Genomic DNA, 17,186 nt, shown 5'->3' with positions numbered 1-17,186 from the left:
CAGTACTTCAGTGACTTATCAGCCTGGCAGCTTAATTGGGTGGGTGAGTGAGGTGGGGCGAGGTAAAATGAGGTATAACGTCGCGTTCAAGATGATTATGACGAACATGCATGTGCGTGCAGCTGCCTGTACATGTCCGAATGTCGGTTTACAATGCAAACCAACTGAGATACCAAGCCGACTCCAAGCTGACCAGTCCTGGTTTTATCCCCTTAATGCTGAATTCCAGACGGCGTTACTAGTAAGGGCGTGAAGTATTACCGGTATATCGGTAAATTGAGGTTCATTCTTTCCAGGATAAGTCACAATTTCATTTTTTCATGTTTGATATATTGGGCGATTTCAAATTGGGATTTTTATCATGTGTTTAATGTTATGTACTTGCCAAATGCATTCGCTGCCCAGGAGCGAGCATCCTGAAGCACCAAGATGGCTGCGTATATTTTGAATGAGTAAAACATCATGTTGTACCAGCATCTTGATTTGTTTCATTAATGACTTCAGTTCACACCTTAATGTATCAGATTGCTTCTGATTTAAAAATTTAGAATTATACAACATATCGTCATATGTATCGCAATACGTACTTGTGCATTGCAAAATATTGTGATACACTTTAAACCTTGAATACCCATCCCTAGTAACTAGTACCATCTCTTTTGGTATGACACGGCCTGGGCATCAAACCAGTGTCTGTGACCTTCCACACTCCAGATGCTCTATCTATTAGTTGTGTTGGATGCAGAGCTTTGAAAAATATTCAGTTATATCATGACATGACACCACATAATGCAGGCCTGTGACATATTTGGTAAACCCTTGAGATCAGGACAAAATGGTGCTTTTCTCCTACATTAAGAAAAACAGTCCTTTCATAGCCATTTCCTCCAAGCTTCTAAAGTGTTAAATATCACCATGTACTTCCAGTACCAAAACCGTGTATATCTTGAACATGATCAGGTCAACTTCTGAAGAACCAGCAGTTTACAAGTTTAAGGGTTGTACAAGTAACAGTGCAACAGTAACTGACAATTACAGATCATGCCGATACAACCATGTCAAAGATGACACACACCATTTATAGATGTATCAGTAACACTATGTTTGGTCAGATTTGTAAAGGTACCATCTTTTTCCCTAGGCAAGGGCATTAACTTGACTATAACTAACTAATTCCCTAACTTGACTATAGAAGTCCAGTTTGCACTGTTGCCGAACTGGGCTGGAATGTCATGGCCCGAACATTGCGCAATCAGTGGCCATTACATGTTTATGTCATCTTAAATTAGAAAAAAAACACCAACTAACGTATATTTGGTAAACCCTTTAAATCAGGACAAAATGGGGATTCTAATCCATGACCATAGGATTCTGGCATGGAAAAGGGACACAACCCTGCACAGCAAATTGCAGCACTGGGTGACTGCGCTAACTGTGCCACACAATCATTTTAGTGACATTGAAATAGAGGAATAATAGTGGTACACATTCTCACATTCAAACACCTCTCAGATGTTGGTGGGGATCGTCACAGAAGCAGCAGATGTAATAAAGCTGGCAGAGTGCTTGAGTGAGTTCCCATGTTCATAAACAGAACTACACCCCCTCACAATGCCTTCATTAACTTCTTCTTCCTCTTCCATGAATCTCAAAGGATGCTTCCAGGCATGGCCAAATGAAAAAACAAAAGGCAAAGTAAGTTTGAGATTACTCCCCGTTTAACAAAGTTTAAATAAAATAAAATTAATAAACTAACATTTGATCCTCGATTGGACATTAATATTTCGTCAAATTGTTCAGCCAATGAACAGTAGTGTAAATCGTTTCATAATTTAACCTGAGTTACCTCCTTGCCCTTGATATGTGGACTTAAATGTACAACCATCATTATGTATCACAATAATCTTAAAGATGACACAGACCATTTATAGATGTAGCACCAACATGACATTTGGTCAGATTTGGTACCATCTTCCCCAGACAAGGGCATTACCTGTCTAAGGAGACCAGTATGCACCATTGCCAAACTAGATTGGAATTTCATGGCTCAAACATTGCGCAATCAGTAGCCATTACAAGTTTTAAGTCCCTCCCATTGAACAATCAGATTCCACATCACATATCACATGCATTTTCTTCAAACAAAATGGTGGTGCCTTGTAAAGACGATCTGATCAATAATCAAGGTCTATATTGTACATGTTGTAATAAGATGGGTTTTACCTCGCAAAGTGCATTACTCAGACACCTGAGCTTGTCGATTAAAAACTTGACCAAAAATTGACCAAAATCTGCATGACAATTGCCATGTTGTTTACGAAACGGATTATGATTTCCTTATGCCATATTGATTTGACTAAGCATGGACTTGTTAGGCCAGCTAAAATCTAACTCAGGAATTCCAGCCTATTGCATCAAGCATGTGTGTCAAGGGTGGAAACTGGACTTCTATAGTCAGTTAACTCCCTTGTCTCAGGAAGATGTAAGAGTACATGCAAACACAACTGCATGTGTGTTCGTTGTTTAACAATGTAAGTCAGCAACATTCCACATATCTGATGGTGGTCTGTAAACAATTGAATCTGGACCAGCCAATTCAGTGATTGATATGTGTAATGATCCACGACATCATGGTACGTTGACACGCCATACATACATGAACTCCACAGCCATGAATAATGCATAAAGAGGATGCTGTCTTACTTCAGAGCTTTTGATACACTGCATAATTGCATAAAATATACAGTTTAATAAACTGAAATGTGCAGAATGAGTGAGTGAGTGAGCGAGTGAGTATGGTATTATGCCACTTTTAGCAATATTCCAGCAACATCAAGGCAGGGGACACCAGAAATGGGCTTTACACATTGTACCCATGCTGGGAATCGAACCTGGGTCTTCAGCATTACGAGTGAAGGTTTGAACCACTAGGCTACCCGACCACCCCCTGAAATATGCAGACAGTTCAAATCCTAGTGTATACACAACAAACACTATAAATACCCTATGGAACTAAAATTAATGCATATATTACAACAGTTAGATTGTGTATCAATATATTGGAAAAATTCGCACTACGCAATGGGATTGATAACATGACATTGACAGTAACTACCAAATGACTCAAGAGAGTATCTAGCGCCCTGTGGGCTTGAACACACACTTAATGAACTAGCAGAACAAGCTACTGCAGGCAACTGCCCACAAGAGTTGGGAGTGCTTTACGTGCATAAAATGGGTCAACATTATTGCACTTATACAGCATGTGCATCTCTGTGTGCTTTTCTCCCCAAGTCCGTACCTATGCCATAGTGCTCGGCCACTGACATACCACAGTGCAGTTTAACAAACGTGGATACCCCACTATACTGACTCTGAACCAACCAGTCAGTGTTTTATGCCCTATGCCGAGCGCCAGGCAGGGTAATAAAAAATACCATCTTTGAACAAAAATGTTTTGGTATGATCACACTGCCGACTTGCCGCTCTCCCTGCAGTTACACTATCCACTAGACCAAGGGGCGGTCTTATGCATTGAGTATCAAGATCTGTGTGAGTGAGTGAATGTTTTGTACAGAATGCCTGGAAGAAATCTAGTATAACATATCTTTGCATCAAACAAAAATGTAGCTTTGTGGAAAACATCTTAGGCAATCAAAAAGACTGCAAGCAGGACTGAACTTCTTATTCTTATCTAAACACCTTCTGGTCAAGACTGCCGACACAACATCATCGTAAATCTCAACAAACATCTTCTGGTAAAGATTGAACACACAATATTATTGTAAATCTCAACAAACATCTTCTGGTAAAGATTGAATACACAATATTGTCCAGTTAACCAAACATATTCTGGTCAAAATTGAACACACAATAATATTGTAATTCTCAACAAACATCTTCTGGTAAAGACTGCCTACACAACATTATTGTACATCTCAACAAACATCTTCTGGTAAAGACTGCCTACACAACATTATTGTACATCTCACCAAACATATTCTGGTCAAGATTGAATACACAAAAATATAGAACATTTCACCAAATAGTTTCTGAGACAAACTGCAGAAGGTTTTCAGACGATAGCCATGTCCATATTGGACAGATCCAATCTAAAATTAGGTAAAATGTCTCTTTTGTTTGCTAAAAGTTATGTAATTGTACATTCGTAATTATAACCATCCCTATCACCCCAGCATTAGCTACAAATACATTTTTCAAGGTGGCCACTGGCGATATCAAAAAGTCAGGCCTATGTAGCCAAAAACAATTAGAATTACGTTTAAAAACATTTTAATCAAATTCCCATGATAATATGTACAAGTCATAGCATTAGTCTTGGAATTGTATATTGTAAGGGTGAAATACACCGATATTCCGATGCATCGCGATACTTGACCCACGGTACGATATACGATAAACGTGGGCCCATTTATCGATACACCACGATACGGAACGCAAATCTCAAGTACAGCTATTCCTCGAAATTGTGCCTTTCAATCAACCGCTAACTTGGTTATAGCACACGGTAACGCATGGCTCCCCAAAACGTACTTACATTTTTAATAAGCTCAGGTTTTACACTAACAGATGTTTTTTTCCACATCTCAAAAAACATTATCAGCTGATCACCGCAAGCACATAACACCGGAAATACCAGTCAGCAAAACCGAACTGAAGTACACAATTCAATACCATCATTATACTATCTTGTTATTAAAACGTGTTCATTGTATATCTGGACATGTGTTTGTAATATATTTTATTAATTTTATTCAAACTTTCATTTAATATTGTTTTCATTAAGTTAGGTGAAATCGTGTGTGAAGAGATACAGCAACCACGGTCAGATAACCGCTTTTGACGCATTGAAACGATTTTTAGTTGCTAAAGAATGGATACATATATTAAAAATGACATACTTTGACTCGTTAAAAGTCATATTTGTGGCAATTTGGCTAATATATTTCAACATAACATTTTCACAATTGAAATACCTGTTGTGGGGAAGTCCCTACGGTGACTGGTCAAATTGTTCCATACGTAAAAATATCCTGCAACAGCAATCACCAGTACCAAAATGCTACGCTTGTGGTTTTTATAATTTTAAATACATATAGAGTAAAAGCTGCAACTAAAGTAACACGAAATTGGAATATATTATTCCTGATAAAACAATAATTTCAGATACAATTTCTTCGACCATTGCATACAAATTCTTTGAAGTTGTATAACTGGTGAAGTACATTAATTATTTTCTGGTGTTTGAACTTTGAATCGTTTTGAAGGAAAGTTAGAGAAAGTTCCACTTTGAAGCTTAACAACTTCAGTAGTCTTGTTATTATAAAATAATGTTGACTGTTCCAAAATCATGAAAGGTTCAATCTTGACATGCTTTAAGTCCTGTTTTGTATCATTGCGTATCGTATCGTGACCAGAATATCGAGATGCGTATCGTATCGTGACCTTTCTGTATCGTTGCAGCCTAGTATATTGCACACACATACTTCATTTGCCATCCTTTGTTTAATTTTGTTTTAAAAGCAACCAATTATGATTTAATTTTGAATGTCACTGACACGAACGGTTTCTCCATGTCTTTATTTGCATTCATTGGCTCGGAATCATGTCAACTATCACTATTACATGTATAAGTTTCTGTCATTATTTCCACTCATAACTTTTGGTATGATCATCTTTTGCTGTTTGAAGACCGCTGCCATAAAGCTGGAATATTAAGTACAAACAAACATTATGAGCATTTATCGATGCAATTGGTATCGATGATACGATGACATGCATCAACCAAGATGGCGAGTCTGAACACCCAATCCTGTCAGTCGCTTCTTACAACACACATGGGTTGCTGCACACTATGGAATGATTGAATCAAGCAAAGGTATCACAAGTCCAAGACTTGACTTTTGTGTGCCTGTTCAAATACGATGAGCACCTTGCTATGCTTCTAGCATGATTTCCTTTCTGTCTTGATAAACAAAACTATTGTGAATGTGACCATACTCACGTCCACCATGGTCTTCATATATGGCACAAACTGCATGTGTACAATGTCTGCATGTGTACAATGTCTGCATGAAGATGAGAAGCGGCTACCTTTCCAGGGATCTATCTAGACTGCTCAGAGAAAGATATTTGGCTCCAAGTCTGCAGAAAATATCAGTAAAAGTCAGAAAATAGAATTTCTTTTGCCTTTCATATAGTATTAACCAATGTTATGGCTTTTTACAAGTGACTTGTATTTCACAGACCAATCTGAACAAAATAGACAATGTTTCAGCCAAATCGCTTGCCAAGAACACATAGCTAGGATTTCTGCCATTCTCTTGTGCATAGTTTTCCTGTAAGTAATTTCCACTTGCTAAGAAAAGCCTTATCATAGGTCACATGAGATGGAGTTTTACGTCACATATATCGCGATGTGCATGCACGAGTGTGTGTGGCTGTTTGTACAAGTCTTAAGACTGTTTTTACAGAGCTAGCCCAATGAGATACCATGCCGCAGCTTAACATGAACACCCCAATCAGACAAAGTATACTGACTCAGAGACAACCCATCCTTGTTTTAGCCCCTCAAAGACGAGCGTCAGGCGCCTTTTTTGAGGTATGAAGAGGAATGGCCATACGCAGAGCATGGGTTATTTAATGCTTTGGGACCTGTCCCACAAAGAGACTGCAGCGCTAATGAAGGTGTTCGTATACTTGAACATAGACATGAGATAGTTGTAAAAAAAAGATCGCTTTGTGGAGCGGGGTTCTGGTAATTAGGAGCATACACAATGTGTTAAAGGCACAGGATGTCAACTGTTCTGAAGCTTTAACCCCAAGCTTACTCTGCCCTGCGTGCCTTATTCCATGAGAGAATTTGCCTGCTCCAGTGACCACACTGTGGATGTCAGCTTATCCTGTGACAAACAAACACACTTATTCTGAAACAAGAACAGATAGGCCTGATGCAAGCTTTAGGTGCACTTTACACACTGATTTTCATAATTACATAGATATACTACAACTGCGACAGTGAGGTGAATGACAATTTACCTTTACACATCAATGTGACTATTTTAGCTAGCTCTCCGTAGACCAAAGGTCTTTGATGACAGCATGTGGAGGATAAGTATGCAAATGAAAATAGTTTTTCACGTTCTAGGATATTTTCTCATTGAAAGTTTATCTAAGTTTGTAGACTTGTTCAAAAGGCAACAGATTAAAAACACATGAATGGACTGTGTAAGATTTGACGATGTGACAAAGGACGCTGGCTGGCTCCAAGGAACTCTGCTTGGTTGGTTGTTTTTTTAAATGCTGCACTCGGCAATATTCCAGCTATATGACGGTTGTCTGTACATAATCAAGTCTGGACCAGACTATCCAGTGATTATAAATATCATGATCACCGTTCCATGCAATTGGGATCGATGCAGAGCTCCAGATAAGCTCAGAAATGCAGAAATACGCAGTGAAATAATATTCAAGCGTATCAAATACGCAACGAACATTACAGATACGCTACAAAAATAAAACTTATGCGTATCATCAAAATATTGCAACTTATTTTGAAATTATATACGAACATTCCGCCAACCTTGCCAAACTCCACGATGACAGTTACATCATGATCATTTACCATCAAACTTTCTTGTGGAGGTATCATGGTATTTTTGAGTCCTATAAAGCTCTCGAGCCCACACGACACCAGTTTGCAGGGACTAGATGAATAGTGTTTTTAAATATTTAACTTAAATACCCACATGTGTAAAAGCTAGAGGGTAACAGAAATTTGAATAACCAGATAGAATTACTGATACCCAATGATTTTTAAATGCAAGGGTAAAATACCTACAACACCAAAAGCTTATCTGGAGCTCTGTCGATGACATGCATCAAACAAGTCAGCGAGCCTGACCACCCAATCCCGTTAGTCGCCTTTTACGACTAGCATAGACACATTTTACAGCAAGCATGGGTTGCTGAAGACCTATTCTACCCCAGAATCTTCATGGGTCGAATTCTGTTTGGAGGGAGATTGGTTTCACATGACCAAGGCATATGTAATCTAGGCTCTAATAAACACTGGCTTCTAGATCTAATCAAGCTGGCCATTAGTATATTTTGTAACTCACCCGTAAGAAAAACACATGAGCTTACTCTTCAGTTTGCCTCAAATAGAAAAGATGACTGAAGCCAGTTTACTCTGCACAGGGCTTATGTTGTTGGCTTCGCAGTGCTGATCTCTATGGTTTTGGTTTGAGAATATGGAATCAGGCATTTGATGTCTCACTCAGAAATTGTTTCATGCCTGATATAAAACCAGAGACCATATAATAGATATTACATGGTCTCTGATAAAACACAGAACCATTGAGTGAGTGAGTATGGTTTTACACCGTTTTTAGCAATATTCCAGCAATATCACGGCGAGGGACACCAGAAATGGGCTTCACACATTGTACCCATGTCGGGAATCAAACCTGACGAGCGAACGCTTTAACCACTATAGGCTACCCGACCGTCCCCAGAACCATTGAAACGTACTGTCCCATAAACTATTATGACTATATTGTTGCAAAATCTAGTTATTGCAATCATCATGCAGTGCAACAATACACTACATCCACTCTGTGGAGTACAATAATGTTACCACATCAACCTTTAACAGAAAGATGTGTTTACATTACAGGCCTCAATTTGATTATTTCACACCCACCCAAATAAAAAATAAATGATAGACTTCCATATATACATCTAGGAGGAGCAACATACATGATGTGATTTCTTTCAAACATTTGTGTTGAATCTTCAGACTTGATTGTGACAAGTTAATGTATACAATTATATAATCAACAACATTCTGTTCGGTTAAATTTCATACCCTTTTGCAGTGTCAGCTGGAGAAAATCACGTGGGCTCCCGGCACATGGTGCAAAGCGCCACCTGTCAACATGACCTCGGGGTCACACAGTACCCGGATGGAAATTGGCATTCTCAACCCACACGTACTACATTATAATACAAAATACTACACTCACATATATCTAGCATGTGTTTTGACCACAGATGAACATACTTTAAACCCTCTCCTATGAATGTTCGTGGTTATTCCAGTGGCAAAATCCTGATTTAAGACATAATGGATAAAATAACCAGTGACTTCCCATTTTCTCAAATCACCAAAGGCTGCCATTTTCATATCTAGTGCGCAGGCGCAACGCGCAATCTCGAGACACATTCCGCATTCACGGACCGGTTAACCAATCAGCATCGAGGACTTTCCATGACAAGTTGTTGTTCTCATCGTGGTTCTCTGTCGACCGTCCCGAACTTGTTGATCAAATATTTCATGTTTTCAACGATCATCACCTGAGTTTTATCCAAAAATTGTCTCCGATTGCTGTCAAGTTTCATCGGTGACAATCTGACAATGGTACGTAGTGTGATAATTTTGCATTTCATTCTCTAACGAACGCCTTGATTCTGCTGACCATGTTTTGGAGTCATTCAATGCCAGTATCAGTCAGATTTCGTTGAATGTGTTTCTTAATTCCAACAAAACTAAATTGTACACAAATGTAAAATAACCAACGGATGTTTAGAGGAGTATTAACTAACAGTATTATTTGGTCTAAATTTAATTTGCTGTTATGGGGAGACTTGAAATCAGATTGACAAACCGCTAGGTCATTTTTTCTGACGTTAAATGCAACATAAGCAATGACATCTAAGCATGATTTGAGGTTGATGAAGGTGATGTTACGTTCAAATTTGCTTCTTTCGCATTCCGCACTACCTTTAAGAGGTTCGTTTGGCATCTACGGGCACATTTCTTTATCCAAGTGCATTTGTCAAGCAACACTTTCAGAATATTGATTTGGCTGAAAGCCAGCTGTTTTCGACTCGTGTTGGAATGGCAGCCATCATGACGCATCCAAACATGGCCTCACTTGTTTTGACAGCTCTCCCATACCCGAATGGAGTATATGTCACAACTATGTATTTATGCTATTCCAGAAACGACTTGTTTCTGTATCCCACTAACATGTTACGTACGGAAATCATAGACACCCTCTTCGAAAAAAAATGATTGAAAGCTGATAGATGAACTATTCATCTTAAGATGAAGATTATAGTGCCCCCCTATTTTGTGTTTTACAGTGTGACGAAGTAAACAACATCTAATCACCATGGTACCTTTTTTGAAAATCCTAACATCAACAACCACATAAACTTATGTTATGTTCATTGGCTTTATTCTTTTCTCTTCTAAACATACAAGATGCCATATCAGAAATTCCTTTTTCTTTCAGGCGGGGAATGAACCCCCCTACCTCCCTGTTGGGACTGATGTCAGTGCAAAATATCGAGGTGCTTTCTGTGAAGCCAAAGTGAAGAAAATTGTTCGCACAGTGAAATGCAAGGTAAAAATGTAGACATTACAATGTCATATGTCAAAGTATATATACATATGTAGTTATGTGTAGCTCAAATGTGTGTTTATGATATAATGTCACCAAGAAGAAGTGAGACGGTAGTTATCTCATCCCTCTGATTTAGTAATATAAGCTAATGAGGTGCAAGCTTCATGAAGCCAATTAGAGGTATTGGTACTGTCATGTGTACTAATTCAAGAATTTTCTCTCTTCAACATCTCTCTCTACAGGTGATTCTGAAAGAGACCCAGACATCGGTGCTTGTTACAGATGACAATGTCAAAGGCACACTGAAGGTATAGTACTCATTTAATGAAACATACTACATACCTTAAACCCAGTCCTTCATACAGTCTTAAGATATTACATGCCACCATGCTAGGGCTGGAATATTACTGACTCTAGTGGAAGATCATTCACCCGGTCATAACTAATAATTAGCCTTCGAGTTCTACAAAAGGCGTCCACCTCCAAAGTGTCACATATGCACATCTGCAGTCATTTCATTTCATCATGATCAAAAATAGAATTAGTTGATGTCATTGCCTGATACTTGTACAATGGCATTTCTTTATTTGAAAATAACATTTTTGCCTTTTGGTGAGTGTGGAAGCATTATGTTTCATGGTACTGATGTGGCTGGTATATATCCTTAAGTCCAGGAGAACTTGGTTTCTTTGTTTACAACTGTTAAAGTAATTAATGATAATCTCATAATAACGTGTTTGAAATATATAAAAATGACAGACTGCCATCAGAACCCACATATTTTAGGAGCTCTAGGCCCTGACTAAATTCTTCAGGACTCATTTACAAAAAGCTGCAGCTTACTGTGACAAATAAATGAACACATAGATGTTTTTGCAGGCCATAAGGACCCTTACAGACGCTTATTTCAAACACTGATCTAATATTTTGATATTTGAATTGTTGTCCTCCTTCAAATGGTCATTAGTTGTTTTGCCATTTCAGGTTGGAGTCAGTGTAGAGATTAAACACCCAGAAACCAGCCAGGTGATGGAGGGTGTTATCAGTAAGCTGACAGACCAGAGCATGTACACAGTGGGTAAGTAAAGCTTTCTTTGGCTAATGGTTGGTCACAATTATTTGAATATGTCATGCTTGTTTGAAAAGCTTAACTAAACTTTATACTTACCTTCAAGCCTTGCATTTCAGTGTTTGATGATGGAGATGAAAAGACATTACGAAGAACACAGTTGTGTTTGAAAGGCGAGAAACACTTCATTGAGAGTGAGGTGAGTTAAGAAATTTATTTTTGAATGATGTTTGATGCATTCTATTAAGTTATGGAGAGAAGAAGTCTGAGATATCACTGTTTATCCTGTTGTTCAGTTGACATACATTTGACAGGTCACCAGTTCTTATGTGTTTTAATAAAAAGAAAGAATGTGGGCTGTTGGAGGAGGGATATGACCAAAACATGTACACATTTTGGTGTCTGACGATTCTACAAACATGACGGGAACCCTCAAGGACCTCATGACATTCCTTATTTACTGACACTGCTGTTGCCTATTTGCAGACCTTGGATAACCTACCGCTATCGCATCCGGAACACTTCGGTACTCCTGTACTCCAGACAAAGAGCAGGAAGAGAACAGTGAAGATGGGGTCACCAGGGTAAGTTCAACAGAACAAATACTACTTCTCGTCTGCATGTTATAATTATGTAGAATCCAAAGAGCAGATTTTAAGAGGGACACATTTTTATCCCTTTGTGGTATCAGCGGTTTGACTCTCATGTGCAAGACACAGTTATAAAACTTGGGGCTTTTACAATCAAACTCATTGATGTGGATTCACAAAAGTGGTAAATGTCTACATTCGTCAACTCTACCATGTTGTCTACATGCTGTAGGTGTTTATCCCCTATTATGATTATGCAGTGTGATACATCTGAAACACTTTTCACCCTGCTCACTCACTGGCCATCATGTTGCCTTTGTTTTGTTTACAACATGAAGTCCTACATTGAGAGACCACCTCCGTGGTAGAGCGGAAGGTCTGGGGTTCTCTCCCAGGTCGCGTCATAACATAAGACGTTAAAAGATTGTACTTTTTGGCACCCTACCTGGCGCTTGGCATTAAGGGGCTAAAACAAGAACTGGTCAGCTCGGAGTCAGTATACTGTGTCTGAGTTTGGTGTTTGTGTTTAACTGTGGCATGGTATCTCATTTGGTAAGCACTGTGAAATCAACATTAGTCCGGACTAGTACAGACACACGCGCACACATCGCTATATAAGTGCAACAATCTTGGACACAACATTAATCCACATTTCACCTAACCTCACCTAGATTGTGTCGAAACAAGGGTCTGTTGATTAACACTGAGATTTAATAATTTAATGCTTTTGATAGAAAGTATTAGCTTTGATCATCTTGAAATGATAATAAATTACACACTGACAGTAACTTCTGGAAATAGAAAGTATGACTTTGATCATCTTGAAATATACTCAGCTTCATTCAACATTCTTACAGGCTTGAAAAGGCCTTGAATTTTAACATCCTTATAGAAAAGTGTTGATTGTTTAGTGTCAACCTTAAAAAACCTTGAACATAACCAAAAATACAGTAAACTACATTTATAATCAACTGATGGATATATAGAACTGTTCTTTTGTCCTGCCCAATGCTGTATATATATATATATAAAATCATCAGGACCAGGAAATGCCCTTCTCCACAACGATTTCATGCATCGTCTACTCACACAACTGGGATGGATCGTCAACAAGCTCAAGTCGGAACTCACTGTCCTTCAAGCTCCAATTCATAGGCAGCCTATTTCGCATGGATCGGGATTTCCTCCTGGTACCAAACGACAGGTGGCACATAATACAGCACCATCTCCTCCCTGTCCTTCACCAAGCTCGTTATCCCGAGTACAGTTCAGGCGCAGAGGGTGCTGTGCTGGGATTTCATTACTAAGATTTCATTACTCCCAGGACAGATCCTTCACCGTTCCTCCCTTATCATCGATAGTGGGTTCCGAGGACAATGATTAATTATTTCTGTGCCCAGTTCTAGCCTTAAGGGTTTTCCTCCATTGACCAACGACACAACATGGATCTCGGAAACGATTGTTCAGTCGGGTCTCGTCTACATCCCAGGCGGAAGTTAGTCATAACACTATCTCACTGGCTGTACCCGCCTAGAGCCAACAACCCCCATCAAGCTGTCACTTCGACCATGGCTCTCTACTGCAATTGTTCCATCAAATCCATTATGGAGGGTTGTTTTCGCCCTTGGATACTGTCTTTGCTAGTCATTATCTCCGAGACGTGGCTCTTGAGAATGTGCAAGGTGTTCATAGTTTCGGTCACAAACCCCAGATGTTCTTGACTTTTACACCTTGGATCTGACCCTGCGACCTCTGGTAGAAGTTATCCCACACTAGAGGGTTTCTAGTGTCAGTTTATTCCAGCTTCCTTAATCTGAATTTCGAACTTTTCCGGTTTTATAAAAGCTTCCATTCAGTGTGCGATAGACATATACAAAATGTTCTTCATGTTCTTCCTCTGTGGTAGAACATCTGTCAAAAGTCGTAATAAGGTTGTACTTGTTGTTACCCTGTCTCGCACAGCATTAAAGGACTAAAACAAGGACTCATGGCTTGGAGTCGGTAAACTGTGTCTGAGTGGCGTATTCATGAAGAACTGCAGCATGGTATCTCAGTGTGCTAGCCCTATAAAATTGGCATTAGTCCAGACTAGTACAAACAGCCACACATGTGCATGCACATATCTATATAAGGGCAATAATCTTGAACAATTCGTTAAACAACGTTTCACCTCACCACCTCACATTGTCAGCATTCACAGGCATATTGAAGTTTGTTGGCGTATGTTCATGTTTGACACCCTACATACCTAGCTGACTCTTCAATAATGATGTTGAGAATATAAAGATTTACACACTGTCAGTAACATTTCTAAATAGAAAGAATTAACTTTGATCATGTTTAGCTTTTCAAAATAATGTCTCCTATTCCACTACTATCAACATGATCAGTATTTGTGAACAGTGCATCCAGAGGTACACTTCTAACATGTCATTAGCCTGCAAACCCGTGAAGTTCCCGGGGTAGAATAGGTCTTCAACAACCCATGCTTGCCGTCAAAGGCGACTATGCTTGTCGTTAGAGGCGACTAACGGGATCGGGTGGTCAGGCTCGCTGACTTGGTTGATGATGCATGTCATCGATGCTCATGATGTCAATTACTGGATTGTCTGGTCCAGACTCGATTATTTACAGACCGTCGTCATATTGCTGGAATATTGGTGAGTGCGGCGTTAAACAACAAACAAACAGTGTTTACAAACAAAAATGGCGTCACCCTTGTCATTTGGGGATCGAGTCAGAATTAACAACAAACAAACAAAGCATGTGTTTAACATGTGCCTTTCTATCTTTATATGTTACAGTTGTTCCTTACTGCAAAATTGCCATTTCATTTATGATAGAATTATTTTGACTCCAGATTCAACACCCTTTATCTTGCCCAAGAGGACACCGAGTCTGATGAAAGTAGTTCTGAGGACAATTCGCCCAAAAGAGCTTCCTACAGGGGTCGTCAGCAGGAGCTGGTTGGCAAAGTCATGGTCATTGAGGCCGGAGACAAACGGAAAGGAGGTCCCAATCCTGTTCTAGTCGTACTTCCTGATGCTGCTTCAATGGATCTCAAGACTAAGGATCACGTTCTAGTGAAGTCTTTCAAAGATGGAAAATTGTAAGTGTCAAATGAAGATTCTCTTTTGTCATGTCCAGGGATTTACCCAGAGGACACTGAATGAGCTAAGGTCTTTTAACATGCTTAATGCCTTGCCTGCATTTGATGATTAAAATCTGTTGGTAAAGAAACAATTTTTGAGGCAGTTATTGCAGTTCCTTAATCAATTCAAATTGGCAACCCATTTCAAACTTAACACTCATACCAGGCCACTTTACTCGCTTTCTCGCCAACACCAAACATGTCAAAGAGTTTACATTTTGTCATGGTAGAATGGAGATAAGCATGCTGTTTTCGATGTAGAACTAAGACGATGATCAATTTAGCTTTTACCTGTTTCAATATACAATTGACTGCTGTCAAATTGACAGCTTAACGTTTCCTTATGTTGAGTCTACTGGTTTATGCCTTATAGTTCAATGCTACTCATGATCTTGTGGTAGAAATTACAACAATTGTTTTCTCTATATTCAGCTTATCTGTATTGAAGAAAGAACTAAAGGATTTCACACGTGAAATTGCCATTAAGAATGAGGATAAAAATCTCAAAACTGGTGAGTTTTATGTGTTATTTGATCAGCTTGTGGGAATGTACAGTTGTACAAGATGACTAAACTGAGCGGGGTAGAAAAGGTCTTCAGCAACCCATGCTTGCCATAACAGGCGATTATGCTTGTCATAAGAGGCATCTAACAGGATCGGGTGATCAGACTCGCAGACTTTGTTGATGCATGTCATCGATCCCAATTGGATGGATTGATGCTCATGATGTCAATCACAGGATTGTTTGGTCCAGCATCGATTATTTACAGACCGCCATCATATAGCTAGAATATTTCTGAGTGTGGCTTAAACAACAATCAAACTAAACTGAGGAATTGGTGTTTACTATTAATGGTCTGGCTAATGGTGTCATTGCTCCGTCAGCGTGGATCAATGCTCATACCATCTACCCTTGGTTGACCTTACTCAGATAGGACTATTTACGTGCAGCCATGAAATATTCCTGGTGTATGACGGCGGTCTGTAAAGAATCGAGTCTGGACCTGACAATCCAATGATTGACATTATGAGCATCAATCCACGTATTTGGGATAGGATGCCATGCATCAACCAAGTCAGCAAGCCTGACCACCCGATCCCGTTAGTCGCCTCTTACGACAAGCATAGCCACCTTTTAAGGCAAGCATGGGTTACTGAAGACCTATTCTACCCCCGGATCTTCACGGGGCTACACACAAGTAAACATGGTAAACTTCGTCCTGTAGTTGATATCAATGTCATGACGTTTTGTCAAGGTGATTTGCAGTGATTCATATACAGTAATTGAAATAGTACAATAATAGTGTAATCTCTACTCCTTCTCCCACAGTCCAACTTTTGAGGGACAAACACTTATACTATGTTTGTAGCTCAGCTTTAGACTAACAAGAGAAAGCACTGCTGTATTTTGCCATTGCTCTGAACCTGTATTTGTTGTTCTAGAAAAAGTGCTGCTGTATTTTGACCTGTATTTGTTGTTCAGCTGTAGAGAAAGCGCTGCTGTCTTTTGACCTGTATATGTTGTTCAGCTTTAGAGAAAGCACTGCTGTATTTTGACCTGTATTTGTTGTTCAGCTTTAGAGAAAGCGCTCCTGTATTTTGACAATCATGAGCTGCCTGGTCCATGGAAGAGAGATGAGTTGCTGGGTTCTGATGACGAAGAAGACATGGGTGATGAAGATGTAGGTGTTATGATTATTGTCTGAAATAAGAGTCCCATTACCAATCAAAGCATGTAAAGTAAGCTTGAAACAATTGTGAAACTCATCATGAAGGAAGAACCTGGCGCATTGTCATGATGCACTGATACTTCTATAATAATTGGATTGGGCACAGCGTATCACATTTAACCCAAAATCCTGGCTCCCCGAGCATGAAAACACATTTCATTCAACATGTTCAACAACTGAAAGTAAAATGTTTTCAGATAAATTTTAGATTGT

General features: G+C 39.2%; 1 protein-coding gene across 1 annotated transcript in view; it reads left to right on the top strand.

Moving 5' to 3' along the window:
* The first annotated feature begins 9,275 nt into the window (after window positions 1-9,275).
* LOC124146145 (AT-rich interactive domain-containing protein 4B-like) overlaps window positions 9,276-17,186 on the top strand; it is a 32,650-nt gene continuing 24,739 nt past the window's right edge. Inside the window, exons 1-9 of the mRNA XM_046516285.2 lie at window positions 9,276-9,442; window positions 10,323-10,433; window positions 10,676-10,741; window positions 11,418-11,511; window positions 11,622-11,701; window positions 11,989-12,086; window positions 14,953-15,201; window positions 15,676-15,755; window positions 16,819-16,925. Coding sequence (XP_046372241.2) covers window positions 9,440-9,442; window positions 10,323-10,433; window positions 10,676-10,741; window positions 11,418-11,511; window positions 11,622-11,701; window positions 11,989-12,086; window positions 14,953-15,201; window positions 15,676-15,755; window positions 16,819-16,925 — 888 coding nt within the window. The 5' untranslated portion in view covers window positions 9,276-9,439. The remainder of the gene's footprint in view (window positions 9,443-10,322; window positions 10,434-10,675; window positions 10,742-11,417; window positions 11,512-11,621; window positions 11,702-11,988; window positions 12,087-14,952; window positions 15,202-15,675; window positions 15,756-16,818; window positions 16,926-17,186) is intronic.

Source organism: Haliotis rufescens, unplaced genomic scaffold (genome assembly GCF_023055435.1).
Source record: "Haliotis rufescens isolate VD_foot unplaced genomic scaffold, xgHalRufe1.0.p SCAF_3, whole genome shotgun sequence".
Lineage (NCBI taxonomy): Eukaryota > Metazoa > Mollusca > Gastropoda > Lepetellida > Haliotidae > Haliotis > Haliotis rufescens.
Note: the sequence above shows the minus strand (reverse complement) of the source record. Positions and strands in the feature narration are given on the sequence as shown.